Source organism: Diachasmimorpha longicaudata, chromosome 14 (genome assembly GCF_034640455.1).
Source record: "Diachasmimorpha longicaudata isolate KC_UGA_2023 chromosome 14, iyDiaLong2, whole genome shotgun sequence".
Classification (NCBI taxonomy): domain Eukaryota; kingdom Metazoa; phylum Arthropoda; class Insecta; order Hymenoptera; family Braconidae; genus Diachasmimorpha; species Diachasmimorpha longicaudata.
In genome coordinates this window covers 4577997-4593119 of record NC_087238.1, presented here as the reverse complement: position 1 = coordinate 4593119, position 15123 = coordinate 4577997, and the positions used below count along the sequence as shown (strand labels likewise).

The 15123-nt window shown below is 36.7% G+C and overlaps 1 protein-coding gene across 3 annotated transcripts in view; it reads left to right on the top strand.

Moving 5' to 3' along the window:
- Window positions 1–15123, top strand: part of LOC135169388 (kinesin-like protein CG14535) — a 190245-nt gene that overhangs the window by 18012 nt on the left and 157110 nt on the right. For all 3 annotated transcript variants that reach the window (XR_010300201.1, XM_064134346.1, XM_064134345.1), the window contains exon 2: window positions 10168–10338. Coding sequence is in view for 2 of the 3 variants with exons in the window: in XM_064134346.1 (XP_063990416.1) it covers window positions 10175–10338 (164 nt within the window). In the remaining variant the exon portion in view is untranslated. The remainder of the gene's footprint in view (window positions 1–10167; window positions 10339–15123) is intronic.

Below are 15123 nucleotides of genomic sequence, written 5' to 3'. Positions count from 1 at the left end.
TGTGGATGGGGTGGAAGGGGGTGAGATGGTGTGGTAGGGGTGAGGTAGTGTGGTAGGGGTTTGGGAGGGGGTGGAATAGGTGGGAATGAGGTGAAAGGGGGTGAGATTGTGTGGGAGGGGGTGGGATAAGGGGGTGGGATCGAATAGGATGGGGTTTTTTGGGGGGAGGAGGGGTTGAAGGGGTTGGGGATTATCATAGACGACCCAATGGGTGAATATAGAACGGAAAAGAGAGCTTGAAAAAAAATTTTCATTGGTAAGCTCGTAAAGCTTCAGTGAATGTTAGCCCATGTGCTAGACCGCAAGCTCCATTTCACTCTTTCTCATCCATATAGCTTTCATCGTAGATCGTTTTCCTTGCATATTGTACATACCATATATCCAATGTATCATGTGAATGGTGAATATTTATGGGCTTGAAAGATACCAAAGAAATTGGTGGATGCGTTGTTTGATACTTTAATGAATTCTCATCGATATCTCATCAATATTTCAGTGAAAATAAAATCGGTTTAAGCATCGAGACAGACAAATCTTCGGGATGAATTTTTCCTATTATTTCTGGGGTGGAATAATCTTGAATTAAACAGTGAGGGATCAATGGCTGAAGTTATCCGGGGGATTTATTATATTTCTTGAGTTTATGGTATTTTAAATAACATCGGGGAGTCAATGGGGATTTGTGGGGGCTGACGCGTGCGGTATTTGCGTTTTATGCAGTTGGGGGTTGGAAATTCGGTGGAAAATCTTTAGTTGGTGCGTGATATAGCATTAAATGAATTTTGGTTTATGTTAATTTATGGTAACAATTTATTGTGAGTAAATTAAATTATTTATTTCATTCAGGTGAAGTATTGCACTGAAAATGAAAAAAAAATTGTTCACATAAATATTTTCCTCTATATTTCGTTTATTAATATTTTTGCACAATATTTTTCATCGTAATGTAACAATTGGGGAATATTTAGAGCCCCAATGACGTTCTCGAAATTTGAATTAAACATCTGATGATCAATAGCTATAATAATCTTAAGACTCATTATATTTCCCGGATTTTTTAATCCTCAATTTTAATGGCTGATTCTGCCTTTGTCATGTTGAATTATTACAGTCAGACAGGCGTAATAATAAACACTTTATTCAGTAATCGGTGGAGGAGAAAGAGATCAGTGAGTGGGGGGTTGTCATAAGCGGATTATCATTCGGTTCTTTCTCGCACTCATGTTTTACCGTGGGGTATTTATGTGTTAGGATCCTGGGCTGAATGATTTTGTCCTTATCTCGGGATATCATAAAATCCCTGTCATATCCGTCACGTCAGCTGCCCACTGAATGTACGCTAAATCATAATAGCAGGGCCACTTGCAATGGAATCCTCGTCTATCGACACTCACTGATTTTGAATATTCATGAATTTTCGGTTGAGCTGAAGTGCATTATGAATCAAATTTTTGGATTGAGCTTTTGAGCTATCGGTGTTCGTTTGGGTTGAATTTATTATCATGCAAAAATATGTCGATGTGGTAATTAATATCAGGTGAAAATGCAAATATTTAATTAATTATTATCGGAGAGATCAGTTCGGTATTAATTCAATCGTTTTTTCCCTCTTTAATATTTTTTCTCAATCAAAATTTTATTAGGAAATGATTGTAATTGATTTAATTATTTTATTGTTATTCCTGGGTATGATATATGGTCTTTGATACATTTTTCGGAAATTTTTGAATTTCTGATGGCCCCTAATGTCTCGAGGGGTTCTCCTCGCTACGGCCCTGACGTTGTTTTGAATGCCTTCACTCAAAATTTCACGATATCTCACGTTAAGAGCAACAGATTTTTTTCAAAATCGACGATTGTAATTTTTCCACTCCTTCAAATGAAAAAAAAATATTGGAAATTTCTCTGCGGGCATCTTCTGTTAAGAGACTATATTTAAACTATTGTATAACTTAACATTTCGACTGATATGGCCAGAGGATGCAGTTATAACCGGTACAATTGGATTGACGTTATTGGAGGATGGGTCCAGTAGTGAAGGTGCCTACATTTCACATCCATTTCCGATGCAGACTTGTAGCCGGTTGTCATGGGCTGTGTATTCAAAGGGAATGTATTAGTACGTCTGACTGCTTGCCCTGAATCCCCCATTGGCTTTGTCGGACGACTAGCGATATATTCTCGGGTATATCTAACCGGCACTTTGTGCAATCAATGGATACTGACACTGACTGTCTCTACATTTATCGTAACGAATTAATTTTTTCTTTAATTACGTCGCTGTCCGGGAATAAGAAATTATCCCTCGATAAATAATATCTTATTATCATTTCCGGAATGATTTATCTTCGTCATGAAAACACCTCAAATCATTAAAAATTTCTTCAATTTCTTCTATCAAATTTTCATCACATCCCCCATCGTCTAAAATTTCAAGAAATTTTTTCATTATAAATTCAAAAATTTATTTATTTATGTAACTCTTTCAAAATTTACTAAGTAACTGATCTTCACATATTCATCTATATATTTATCATAATATATAATATTTATTTACCAGATCGTATGACCTTTTATGGCCTTTTACATTCCCTTCCCAATTATTTCTATATATTTATATATATATTATATATATTATCACAATAATATATGTATTTTTTTTCATCAAAATATTGACATAAAAAGACTCCCCCCACCTTCACAATTTCAAATATTCCCCTCAGTGTGGAAATAACATGATTAATCTAAGAATTTCATCTCGGGAATTTGCATTAGATTTTCCAAATAGACTCATCATGACCAGACTGGTTTGGTGGGATGGGTAGGAGGCGGTGGGGGGGGAGGGGGATGGGGATTTGGTTTATTGGGTTATAGATTATATGGCGCTGGAGGATTAGACGACGATTATATTATCCGGAGTGTGCGGGAAGTGGAGACCCTATCGTAACGGAAGGTGCTGTGTCCCCGGTTTGATCTAGTCCGGAATACCAAGCCAACTCCCCCCCCCCACCTCCCCTCGCCCTCCCCCTTTCCCAATGCCAGAAAGTGATAGTGTGATTTCTTCTCAAGAGCCCACCCCTCACAGATAATCGACGATACAGACGTCCCACTGAAAATATATATCTGGGTCTATGTGTATCGAGTGTGTGAATCATTCCTTATTCGATTGCACTGTGTGCACATTTTATGGGGGGAGGGAATGAGGAAAGGGGAGGTTGGCTTCAGCGAGGGGATAACACTGATCTATAGCTGAAAATGAGATTAAAGAATTGTCAGGGTATTCCGTGAAAAATGGGGGGGATTTTATTCATTTTATTATTATTGATGATGGGATTGTTCTTTTTGTTGTTTTTAATGAAAAATGTTAGGGGGGATAAATACTTGAATCAAGTATATTGTATATGTTTTTAAGTATGTTTTGGGTTTGATTTTAGTAGATTTGATTTTTAATGTTTAAAAATAATTTTATTTGGTTGGATAATGTTTGTTAATTGAACAACATATAAAGTCACTGTATATTAATCATCATAATGATTTTTTAATGGTGAGTTGTTGGGGTTGTTAATTGTTGTTGTGGACACATTGAGTTGGAGACATTCAAAACAATGTCAGGGGCGTAGTGAGGGGTTAGGATCCCTCAGGGCACCAGGCACTTGTTGAAGATAAATGTTTGTGTTGTTTAGCGTATTTATAATGGATATTAGAATGTTTAGAATATTAATTTTTTATTGATATCACTATTGGCAATCGAATATACCCGGGTCAAGTTGATAATACACTTGTTTCAACATTTTCTTTCGTGCACTCTATTTTATTTCGAGTGGAGTTCATCCTCAAGAACTAGTTGAACGAAACTAGTTCCATAATCAGTTACAGAATCACTGGAAAGAAGAGGTTGAAAAGTTAGAGATGCAACAGACAGAATCAGGAGAGAAAAAAAATTAGACTGAGTGGGGAAAATGTGGAATTCTCGAGAAAACTAGAGTAATGTTAAAGTAACCGAGGGGCTTCAGCTTCTCATGCTACTACGAATTTGTTAATTAATGAAATTTAAACGGGAGAGATAATTGGTGGAGAATATACTGAGAAGTGAGAAAAGTGCTTGCAATGGGAGAAAATGACGTTTAATATGATACATCGTAACTCGTGTGCTTTAGTTTGCTGTCGGTGTGAGCATAAGTTTTATGCTGACTGAACTAGAAAAATATTCTCTGAGTAAACATGTGCGACAATTTTTTTTTATTAATTAGGGGCTGAAGATGTTCACTTGAATGTTTGATGTTTAAATTTTTCGAATGGACGATCTCTGAAAATCAGAAGAAAAAAAGGGAATCGTATGAGTCGTGGTGGATACAAAGAACGAGGGGAGATTTTCGTTTCGGTGTGCACGACCCTATCGCATGAATTGATTTATACCATCCCTATAACTGGCACTAGGTCTCTTTCATTAACCCCGCTATTGTCGATACGTCGTATGAGGATGTGCCTTAGGAGGAAGGCGCAAGGGTGGAAGTCAAATTCCACGTTTTTCATATTTTATTTTGCGGTTTTTTCGTTTTAAATATTTAAAAAATCGGAAACGTGCGGTAAAAAATAATAAATCTTCCAATAAAATTGAATTCAATATACGAAAAGAAAGAAATACTTGAAACAAGTTTATTTTTATTACAAAAAGAAATGAATAAATAAATAAAAGAAATTTAACGTTTATTTTTTACTTGATTCTTCACGTATTAGATTTTTAATAGTAAAAGGAATAAAAAATTGATTTGTTCACCATTTTATTATTTACAAATATCACACAAATGTTTATTATCAAGATGTGCTCTCAAAGACTCACAAATTATAAAAAAAATTTCGTTTAATGGGAAAAAAATCACTAGAAAGTAAATGAAATCAAAGATGATGTAAAATGGGGAAAAACCTCACTCTTGAGGAAAATTAGTATCACTTGACTTGACATTGGACGATTGAACGATCATCGACGACCGGTGAGACCCTCTGATGTTCGGTTTGCTGGCAAATAATCCCCTTTTCCCTTATTGAGGATCGATGGAAAGGAGCTTTGGTTGACCGAGTCATCTCCTCCCCGAGCATTTCTGTCTCTACAATTTGGCTTTTTCGCCGGTAGGGGAGGGAGTAACTCAATGGGATCTTGTTAGGAGTGTGATAAAGTTTTTAGCCCACTCTTTGGCTGACGTCAGCCGATGTCCTACAGACCCTGAGTGACAAACGGTATCAATCATGGTGATGGTTGCTGGATACTTTGGGACATCTGCTGACGTGAAGGATAATGGCTGGAAGAAGTTTATTTCACTGAGTCGGATTTGATTGATTTCGTTGAATAGAGACTTGCGGGCTTCCGGGCCTAATCGATGGGATAAAACAATTAGCAATTGTTTTTATTAGAGTACAGGAAACGAATAATCAAACACTTTTGAGTATGTTAAACAGTGATTATTATTTAAAATGATTTGGGTTTAAACAGTCGAGAGATCGTGTTCTGAATGACGACAGTATAATTTCTCCCCCTACCCTTAGCCCTTGATCTTTCCTCTCTTGACTCTCCCAGTCACCAGATGTATTTGAACATAATAAGGACTCATACTAATAAACAAATAAATATTTTTCAAATCCGGAAGCATAAAAACATTGGAAAAATGAAATTTGAACTCGGGGAAATCCCGAAATCCAACAGTTTTCGATAATACGAATTTTTTAAATTTTTTATGCTAAAATTATTGCTATTAAAATTAATACATTAAATGAAAATATAAAAAACTCGTGCATTTGCGCATGAACTTCTCTGAAACCTGAAACTGCAGTAAAATATTTAGCTATTAACAATTTATTGTAGAATTTTTAAAACAAATAATACTGGAGAAAATATATCTGGTAGTTGGGAGGGAATAACAACAAAAAAGGCGAACTTTGGCAATTGTTATCCAGCCATTACAAAAAAAAAACATTTTTTGAAAAATATATATTTCATACAATTTGAGCTTCACAAACATCGGTATCCGGTTGGCAGGTGGTCGAGTATTTGCTTTTAATTTTCTGGAAAATAAAACTGCTACGTTCGAGGGGTGGTACAGTAACTGTGCGGTTTGGATGGAGCGAGTGAAATAGCCGCAACCCCTCCACCTCCAGACTCCGCACGATGAAAAAATAGTAGGAGTCGGAGGGGGTTGGGGGGTGGGTGGTGGAATAAGGGTGGGAGGGGGGACCTGTACAACCGTCGGGGTCGACAGTTATACACACAATATTTTTTTACGATTTTTTATTTTCAAAAAGCCTTGAGCTATATAATGGTGGAAGCATTTATTAAAATGTTTATTCACCAGTCGGTTTATGTATCTTTTCTGGGCGGTTTATATTTTTATTTCATCATTCATCTGGCAAATACCTCCCCTCCCGACGAAAGGTAAAAAAAAAATCATACGGATTGAATGTGTTTTTCATTGGGGAAAGTATTCTATTAATAGAATATTCGTACTGACGTTTTTATCGATGCAATAGAATTTTTGTTTGTCAATCTTGTTGAGTCTGTTGAAGCGGCTTTTTCGAATAAAATTTATCGTATGGGGGGGTTGAATGTGGATGTGTGCGGGTGGGCTTTGCGGTAACGTCTCAACTTGAAAGCTAAACTTCCGTTTGGAAAGCCAACTGTCTTGAGGGAGGGGAAAAAATAATTTTACTTATGGGTAAATGGCGTGATTGGAGGCCAGATGGCGGACTGGGGGTGTGTCCTCATGAATTTAGTGTGAATTTCACGAATAATTGCAGATGTCTGTCGTATTTATTTCTCTTTTAGTTATAAGATTCCCAAGATTTCCTCACGAAAAAAATTGATCCCAGTCTACACGTTATACTTTAACTAGCAATATTAATTTGATGATTTTGGGTACATTCGATTGTCAATAATTATATCGATGAAAAATTGATTTTCCGAGGATTCTAATATTTATTATAAATACGTTAAATAATGAACAAATCGAATAATTAAAAATCGAATAGACTAACGTCAAGTGTAACCACAACTACTTTTTGCTATAAAAAATTCCCTATCAAATAAATATTCTAAAAACAAATGTCTCTGACTTTTCGCGAATAGTGAATAACGGCTCCAAAATAATTCTCTCATTTTACGCTCCATGTTTAATTTCAGAACAGCACCCTCGAGAGTTAAAAAAAAAAAACACAAGGGATTAGAACATGATACGTGACGGCGATGAGAACCTTGTTACAGGGATACAGTGTCACACGATGTTAACACTGAAAAGTATGTTTCGTCTTTGGTGTCTCCAGTGTGTAAACTGGTGTCTGTATAAACCGCACTAAAAAAAATTTCTAAGGCTGCCGGTGAAGCCCACCCCGTGCCCTCTTAATTACACCCCCCCATATTTAACTCTTCTCACTTCGTGTAATGTTGCATTGCTCACCACCTTGAATCAAACCAATGGTGATTAACACGAGGTAATTAATTATCACCACCACCGGATAGACGAAAAAAAAAAATATATTTACAATGAATTTTTTCCACCCCCTCCCCGGGCGAACGAGAGGAGACGAATGAAAAATATATTTCAAAGTAATAAAAAAAAAAATGTTTGTCGTTTGAATTCTGTTCTGTTGACAAACAGCAGAGTTGCAGGAACTTGCATTCATCGCCTCAAACGCATACACCTCCTCCCTTACTGTCGTCATGTATGAAGAAGAGGTATCGTGTAGTCGTCAGTGCAGAAGGTGAGAATGCGAGTTGCGGAAGGACTAGGGGGCTTTGGATCACTCGTGTGTACTCTCCACTCCTCGACGACGCGCCACATTGTTTTCAACGATACGGCAACGACTTGTTCCCTCAGTTGTTAGTTTTCCTTTTTTTTTTCCTTTCCCTTCCTCCCCCGCCCCCTGGATTTTCCATCTCTCTTGGGCACCTATCAACACTCGCTTTCTCTGATTTTACTTTTTTTCATTCATCATTTTTACTCTCTTGCTTTTTTTTATTTTTGAGATGAGCTATTGTGTCGCGGAGTGATGGAGGGTGCACTGAGATATGTCGCTTGGGTAAATCTGATTATTTTTTTTCACGTGTACACAAACATTGTTTTCATTTCAACAATACCATTGACAGGGTATGATACTGAATATACGTAATTCAGTTGGCCAACTGTGTGCCAACACTCGGCCGACTGTCGGCCCACCCCTGGCCGAATGTCGGCGACGTTTATTTTTGAAGCAGGACAGGTTGTTTCGTGTCCTAGTATGGTTATAACCTTTAATTCTATTGACACGACATCGTATGACCTCTAAATTCGGTAAAATGAGCGGTTTGGGAGGGATATTCATTTATTATTCAATCTCGAGAGTGGAAAAAATTCAGAAACACTCGTATGAGGATGGGAAAATCGAGAGAATGGTCTGGTATTTTGTAGCAGAGAAACTCTCTCAAGACGAAGGGAAGAAAAAAAAAAAATATTTTCTCGGTGTACTGCTTTCGGAGAATGAGGCGCTTGGGTCATTTTCTCGATGGGGTCGGTGACATGGTAGACAAGATGCGGCAGTGTCACGCGCGAAACATCTTGTATCTTTCGGAGAGTACGCTGTGGGGTCCTCTTGGCGCCGTGTCGTCGTCTTTTCGAGTCCCTCAGAATGACTCGTGTTATAGCTCCATTTTGGGGTAATAAAAAAACAACCTGGAGAGCACATATTGCAGGGAAGACCGCAACGTTTTGACCATGACCGAGCGAATTCTATGTTGGAAAGTTTTTTAAACCCGTTAACTCAACGCGAAGCTCATTGAAAAATTAATTTGGTGAATAATTTAGAAATATTTGTCGTTGTCAATTAGGGGGAGGAGGGATGGGATTGAATAATATTCGAATATCTCGGAGTCTAGGGGAGATTGAAATATTTTTATTAGAAGCTTTTTTGTGGGGTGAGTTAGCAGCTACAACAAAGGTAATGACAAATATTTTGATATCTCTTAAAGGTTCAGTGATATTGTTTAAAAACTTGACACAGAGATAAGTCAACTTAATTTGTTTTACCATTTGCTAAAATTTCGAGTGGAAGAAAAGGAAAATAAATGAATAAATAATCGCATGAAAATGGAAAATTAAATTGTTTAGGGGTCAAACTAAGAATTAAAAATTAAATTAAATTTTCTATGAAAATTCTAATACAATTTCTGGAAAATATTGCATTTCAGGAATAAAAATAAAAGTAAAATGCAATCGGAAAAAATGCCCATTCCCCAGAGATAATTAAGCAAAGGGAATGGGCATTATCCTCCTGGCCTTTACCATGATCATTGATACCGAATGTTCCACTCCCATTTCCTTTTGATTTCATCCATTGGTTAACGAGAAACAGCAAGAAAAAAAATATCCCACAAAATGTGGCTTTTATACTACTGCGTAGTGACGCGTAACGCCACGCGCGTTTGTAATTAAATGCGTGCCCTCTGCAGGCGATTTATTCACGATAAGACCCAACATACACCAACCACTGAATATCGTTAAACATGCATACTGAGTGTATAAAACAGTCTGTTGAATCGTGTATGTGTATTAGCGTGACGGAATTCCAATTAATGACTCTCTCATGTCAGACTACTCGTGTTGCCCCTGCATGCGGTACTTTTACGATTATAACTTTATGCCGTTCATGGATTCGTCTCAATGGATTTTTACTCTTTGCACAATTTTTTTTCCCCGAAGAGTATTCGATGCTGTAGTATCAAGAGTGTTGGAGAGATACTTTGAAGAGACACAGACGATGTCAAATGTTTTTCTTTCGTTTGACTCTCCAGCGAGACGAAATAAAAAAAACGAAATTTTTTTTTTCATTATCAGAATGAGAATATTCTCCACATTTTTTTTCTCAATATAATTATGGCGCCGTCATCTGCACTGATTAAAAATTGTGATTATGTTAAAAACCCAAATGGGGTACTTTCCAGGTGGTTGTCCGCAAATATTGACAGGAAAAACAATAAAATGTGATGTGATGGCCCTAAATTACGGTGTCATTTGTTATAAATAAGCGGATAATCACAAAATATTTAAAAATATTTCTGTTAAAAATACCGATTCTCATCTCTCTTTCTCTTTCTCGCTGTCATCTCGTCAAGTCGAATTTTATTTAAAAATTTATAATTATTTTCAGATTGACAATGGACATGACAGCGGAGAGGCCACGAACTGCTGGGCGTATAGCACCGAGCGGTCGTGTAACACCGACTGTACACAAGTCCAACAATGCAAGACGAAAAGCTATACCAGTACCACCACCCCGCGTTCCCACCCCCATGCCCTCGGCTAACAATAATCATCAGAGGTGAGTAAGATGCCTTTTTTTCATTTAAAATACGGGATAAAAATGCGTTTAACGTTTATCAACGCAAGTGGTTGGATGACTAGACCCTGAGCAAGATAAATAACATCGACTTGAAGGGTGGATGGGGGTGTAGGGGTAAGGAGATGAGCGTATTAACCGTGTCCGGAGCCTGTCTCAATTCTTCCTTGAATCCACCTTATTAAATCTCCATCTACCGTAAATTCCATTGTGTTAAAATTCCGGTACGAGATTAGTATTTTCTTGGAAAATATTACAGCAATTCGTAATTGTCAAATTTTTTTTTCTCCTCATAATTATTTTTAGTTAAATTATGATGATTGTTAGTATTATATATTTTTGTCGAATAGTTAGTCTCGAATTGACAGCTGTCAGGATTTATTTGATCAAATTTAAATCTCGAATGTCTGAATTCTTTGGAATTTTATTGGAAAAGTCCAGAAATTTTGAGAAATAAAATTGTTGAAAGAATTTGACAATAGATTTTGTTAAAAAATTGATGGGAACAAATACTGTCATTAGTATTGCAGATGATAAAGTTCTTTGAAGATGCGATGAAATAATATTTTATATTTTTTATTACTTGAAACGAAATATTGTTGAATTGACATATCTGATCAAACAGATAAAGTTCCCCCAGACACTTTTGTATGCACTTGAAAGTCATATATCTTTAGCCCCAAGCCCTTCCACAACTTGTTTCGGACTATCGTTTGGGGTTAGCCAATACAAAGCTAGTGGAAGTGGTGGTGAAGCAATGGCAAGAGTAAGAGGGTAAAAACCGAGGTATGTACACTTGGTCCAAGTGACCGGTGCACCGTGTTTCCGGAACTTTAATCAGCAACGCCAAACTAATCCTACCTACTTAATGGGCCTCCAGCTACCTCACTCCCTCATAGTCCAGTGCTGTTATACAACAAGGAACTCACGTTAGAGCTGACCGTTCAATGCCACCAGGCTTCACCGTAACCCTTCTTGTTCACGCTCGAGTTGCATTACGTGATCAATAAATGTCCAAATCTGGACGGCTTTGGGTTGAGTAACAAAGAGTATTTGCGTTTGTTAATTGAAAGTGGAGGAAAAACATCTGTTTGGGGGGGATAAATTGTTGGTTGAGATGATGACGAGATTGAGTGGGGCAATTTTTTTTTTGAATCTCAGTTCTGTCAAATTGATATTTATAATAATATTATTGAGACTTTTATTCAGTTTATTGTACACGGAAAAATCATATCAGCTTTTGAATAATTATCTGGTTAATTACTTACTGCATGGGAGAAGAGAAATTTATGATATCACGAAGGAATGGGGTAAGTCAAAGGGTCCAGATGATGAATTGATTGATTTTAATTGTTTGAAAGACTGATTTCAAATTTGTTGGTTATCAGGGCGGAAAATTAATGAGGCAATTCATACGATTTTATTATAATAATTGGGATACACTATTGACATTTATCGAAAGACATTTTCGAATTTCATTTTGGGAATTTGAATGAAATTTTAAAGATAATTGTCGATTATTCGATTAAAAAATATTTCCAATATCAGCTCCTCTCAATTTTTAAAAAATTAGACAAATTTATCTTCAATTTTTGACAAAACTACCCTTCATCCCACCTTTCACCCTCCAAAGATCCAATTTTTATCGAACATTTCTCTCAGAGTGCAGTGGCCTTCACATTCGTAGACTGATTATCCTATAAATTCAGACATAGACAATCCCCTGTCATCATTGTATTCATAATTCACCCACCACTTCAAGCCCCCCCCCTTCCATCAAGTTGATCCAATCAGTCAATATTTTTTTTATCACAGTGTATGCACTTTAGTATGATTTACAATCCACGATTGACGCTGTGACTCGTATGATGAATGATGGTACACATTCCCCGAGAAATATAGAATAACGACTGACAAACATTGAAACAAGAGAGTCATGTTTCAGTGGGTGCTCGAGTGACAGGGCTCTGGCTTTATCTTCGCTGTACTTGATCGAGCCCAGAAGCTTCAGAATCACAAAAAAAAAATGAGAATTGCCACAGAATAATAAAGAAAAAAAAAATGAATTGAGAGACGAGGCTAGAGCTCACGAGTGCCCACTTGTCTGGTTTAAGCGGGAATACTTCGATCGTGCAGTTCGTGCTTATCGGAATTTTTTTAACGAGGATGAAAATGAGAAATTAATTAATTCCCCATCCCCCCACACCTCTGTCCCCCTTGCAAGAATGTGTGGCGATATATTTAATTTAATGGGAATTTCGTAGATCGTTTTTGCACGCGCGATTAGAACTCGCGGGGCTGCGATGGATCACGATATCAACAGGGAAATAAATTTTAGGGAAAACTTAGACATCAAGGGGGTGACACGAGGGATGAAAATTGGTTTTGTCACAAAAGTTAGGCCTCCAAGTCAATTTTTTCCAACAAAACTCGACCCAAAAAGTGGTTGATTCTCATTTTATCCCACGTTTTACCCTCCAGAGGTCTAATTTTTATCGAAAATGTCTTTTTACGAACGAACTTTTTTTTTTTCTTCTTCTTTTACCTCTGTTGGAGGGTAAGAGGATGCTTATGTCGGGTAAAATGTGTGTCTCGTGGACTGAGAGGTGTCGGGGTGTAACGGGTTTCCTGTTGCCAAAGCCCTTCCCCGTGTACTCTCGGGTTTGCTCCCTGAGCCATGAGCGTTATACCACTTCTAACCTGACTGTCGATCGTATTCTAGTGGAATTTTAACGAGCCGTATATACATCGCCTGCAACCCCTTGCCCAACCCCTCATTCACCAGTCGCTTTTGGCGTCTAGTCGTCGTTATTCGCGGAAACTATATTTCAAACGTTTATGCAACTGTGGATTTTTCTGGTGTTCTACGATTCGTCGGTTTGTTTTGGAGTTTTTGGTATCAGAAAGGGATTTTTTGATGAGGTTAGACATTTTTGAAATGTCAAATTCATCGGTTTAATTGTGGGGAATAAATCGTGGGGGTGCGGGGGAGAATGGAATGATAAAAAAAAATATTTTGGAAATCGAATTAATTTTTTTAAATTAGTTTAGTTGAAATTAATAGGCGATAATGAAGAATCAATTTTTTTTGGTGATTCAAAGTTTCATGAGGTTCAAGAAAAAGTTATAAAATAAATAATAAATGTTAAGAATATTTTCCTGTTACAAAAAAATCTAAGAGATCTTCATGTGATTTATCAAAAAAATCTAGATAATTATTATTCCAAGTTATATCATTCTATATTATTATTTGCACATTAAATGATATTTTATAATTATCGAAATCACAGTAATTTTTCGAAAATTGAAATTTTTTACTGCATTACAATGATTGATCGATTTTTTTATTCACAAAAAATGAAAAAATAACTTTAAACAAAATTTTTAATGACTCAAAGGTAAATGAATTGTAATGTTATCATGTTGTAATGTTAGGTTACATGATTTTGCAGTAATTTCCTGGAAAAAGGGATTGTTTATGTATTTTAAAGCCACTTACAAACCAAAACTGCTCATTAGGTCCATTTTAAACAGCACCTCGTATGGGGGAATTGCCGTGGGGTTGAGAAAAAAAAGAGGGGGGTGGGGGAGGAACAGGAGGTGGGTGGACCTCGTTAATGTAGAGAGTAGAACAGAACAGATCTGAAATTCCGGTGTTCACATTTGCAAATAACCCCAGTTATAGGGCGAAGTGAGCATTACAAAGCGGCTGTCAGTGCTTTTGTATCAAAGACTCCGACCCGTATGTGTTCATTAGCAATTATTTAGCTCTTTGAGAGTGCAGATAGTGAGATATACGTGTACTGGGCATAAGGGGGAAGGGTATATTTACTTCACAGGATTCGATATTATCCTGTGTGAAGAGGTGTACCTCGGTCATTGTCCTCGGTGTTACGGGAAATGAAAAATTTGTGCATTTGACATCAAAAGAGTATAACGACCAGACATAAAAGAATAAAATAAATTGAGTGAAATAACTTTTCGGGGAAATGAGAGAAGCAACAGTGTCATTAGTTAGTTAGTTAACTAACGTTAAAAATTATAATGAATTAAATGATTGAGCATTGACAATTTTTTAACAGCGAAAACTTTCTCGTTAAATTGAAAAATCAAATTTTTTTTTTGTATTTACAATCGACTGTCGGTATGTTCTGGTCGACGATCTCTGCATTGCCGACAGTAGGGAAGGGCACAACTGGCAGTGAATACGAAGGTCTCACGGCGTCGCGACGTCCGTTGAGTTCTGGGCGTCTCCGTTAAACGGCGCCACATATTTGAAATTGAATACAATTTTGTAAGATTTTTTTCGAGAAGTTGAAGTATAATTTTCAATTTTTAACTGCGAAGTTCCGAAATTTCCCGAGATCTCGAATAATTAAAAAAAAATTCTTGTCTGCGTGAGATCTTTACGAAACCTCCAGAAGAATCATCGAACGATCTTCGGAAGATCTTCTCGATGATCAGAAAAAATTCTTTACAAAATCTTCGGAAGAGAATTTTTAAAGAATATTTTTCAAAAGATTCACTGGAAGATGAAAAATCTTCCAGTTTTTTAGATCCCTAGGGGATCATCTGAGGATCTTTCGAGACTACTTACGATAAATTAGATCGGACCATCTGGACTTTCATCGAATTTTAATTCAATTAAATATTTCATAGATCAACATTCGATATTTAATTTTTAATTTCTCGAATTTAACAAATTACAACTCCACAATTTTGTATTTGAACATCATCTCCCGCAGGTCATTAACCTTTATTCAGAAT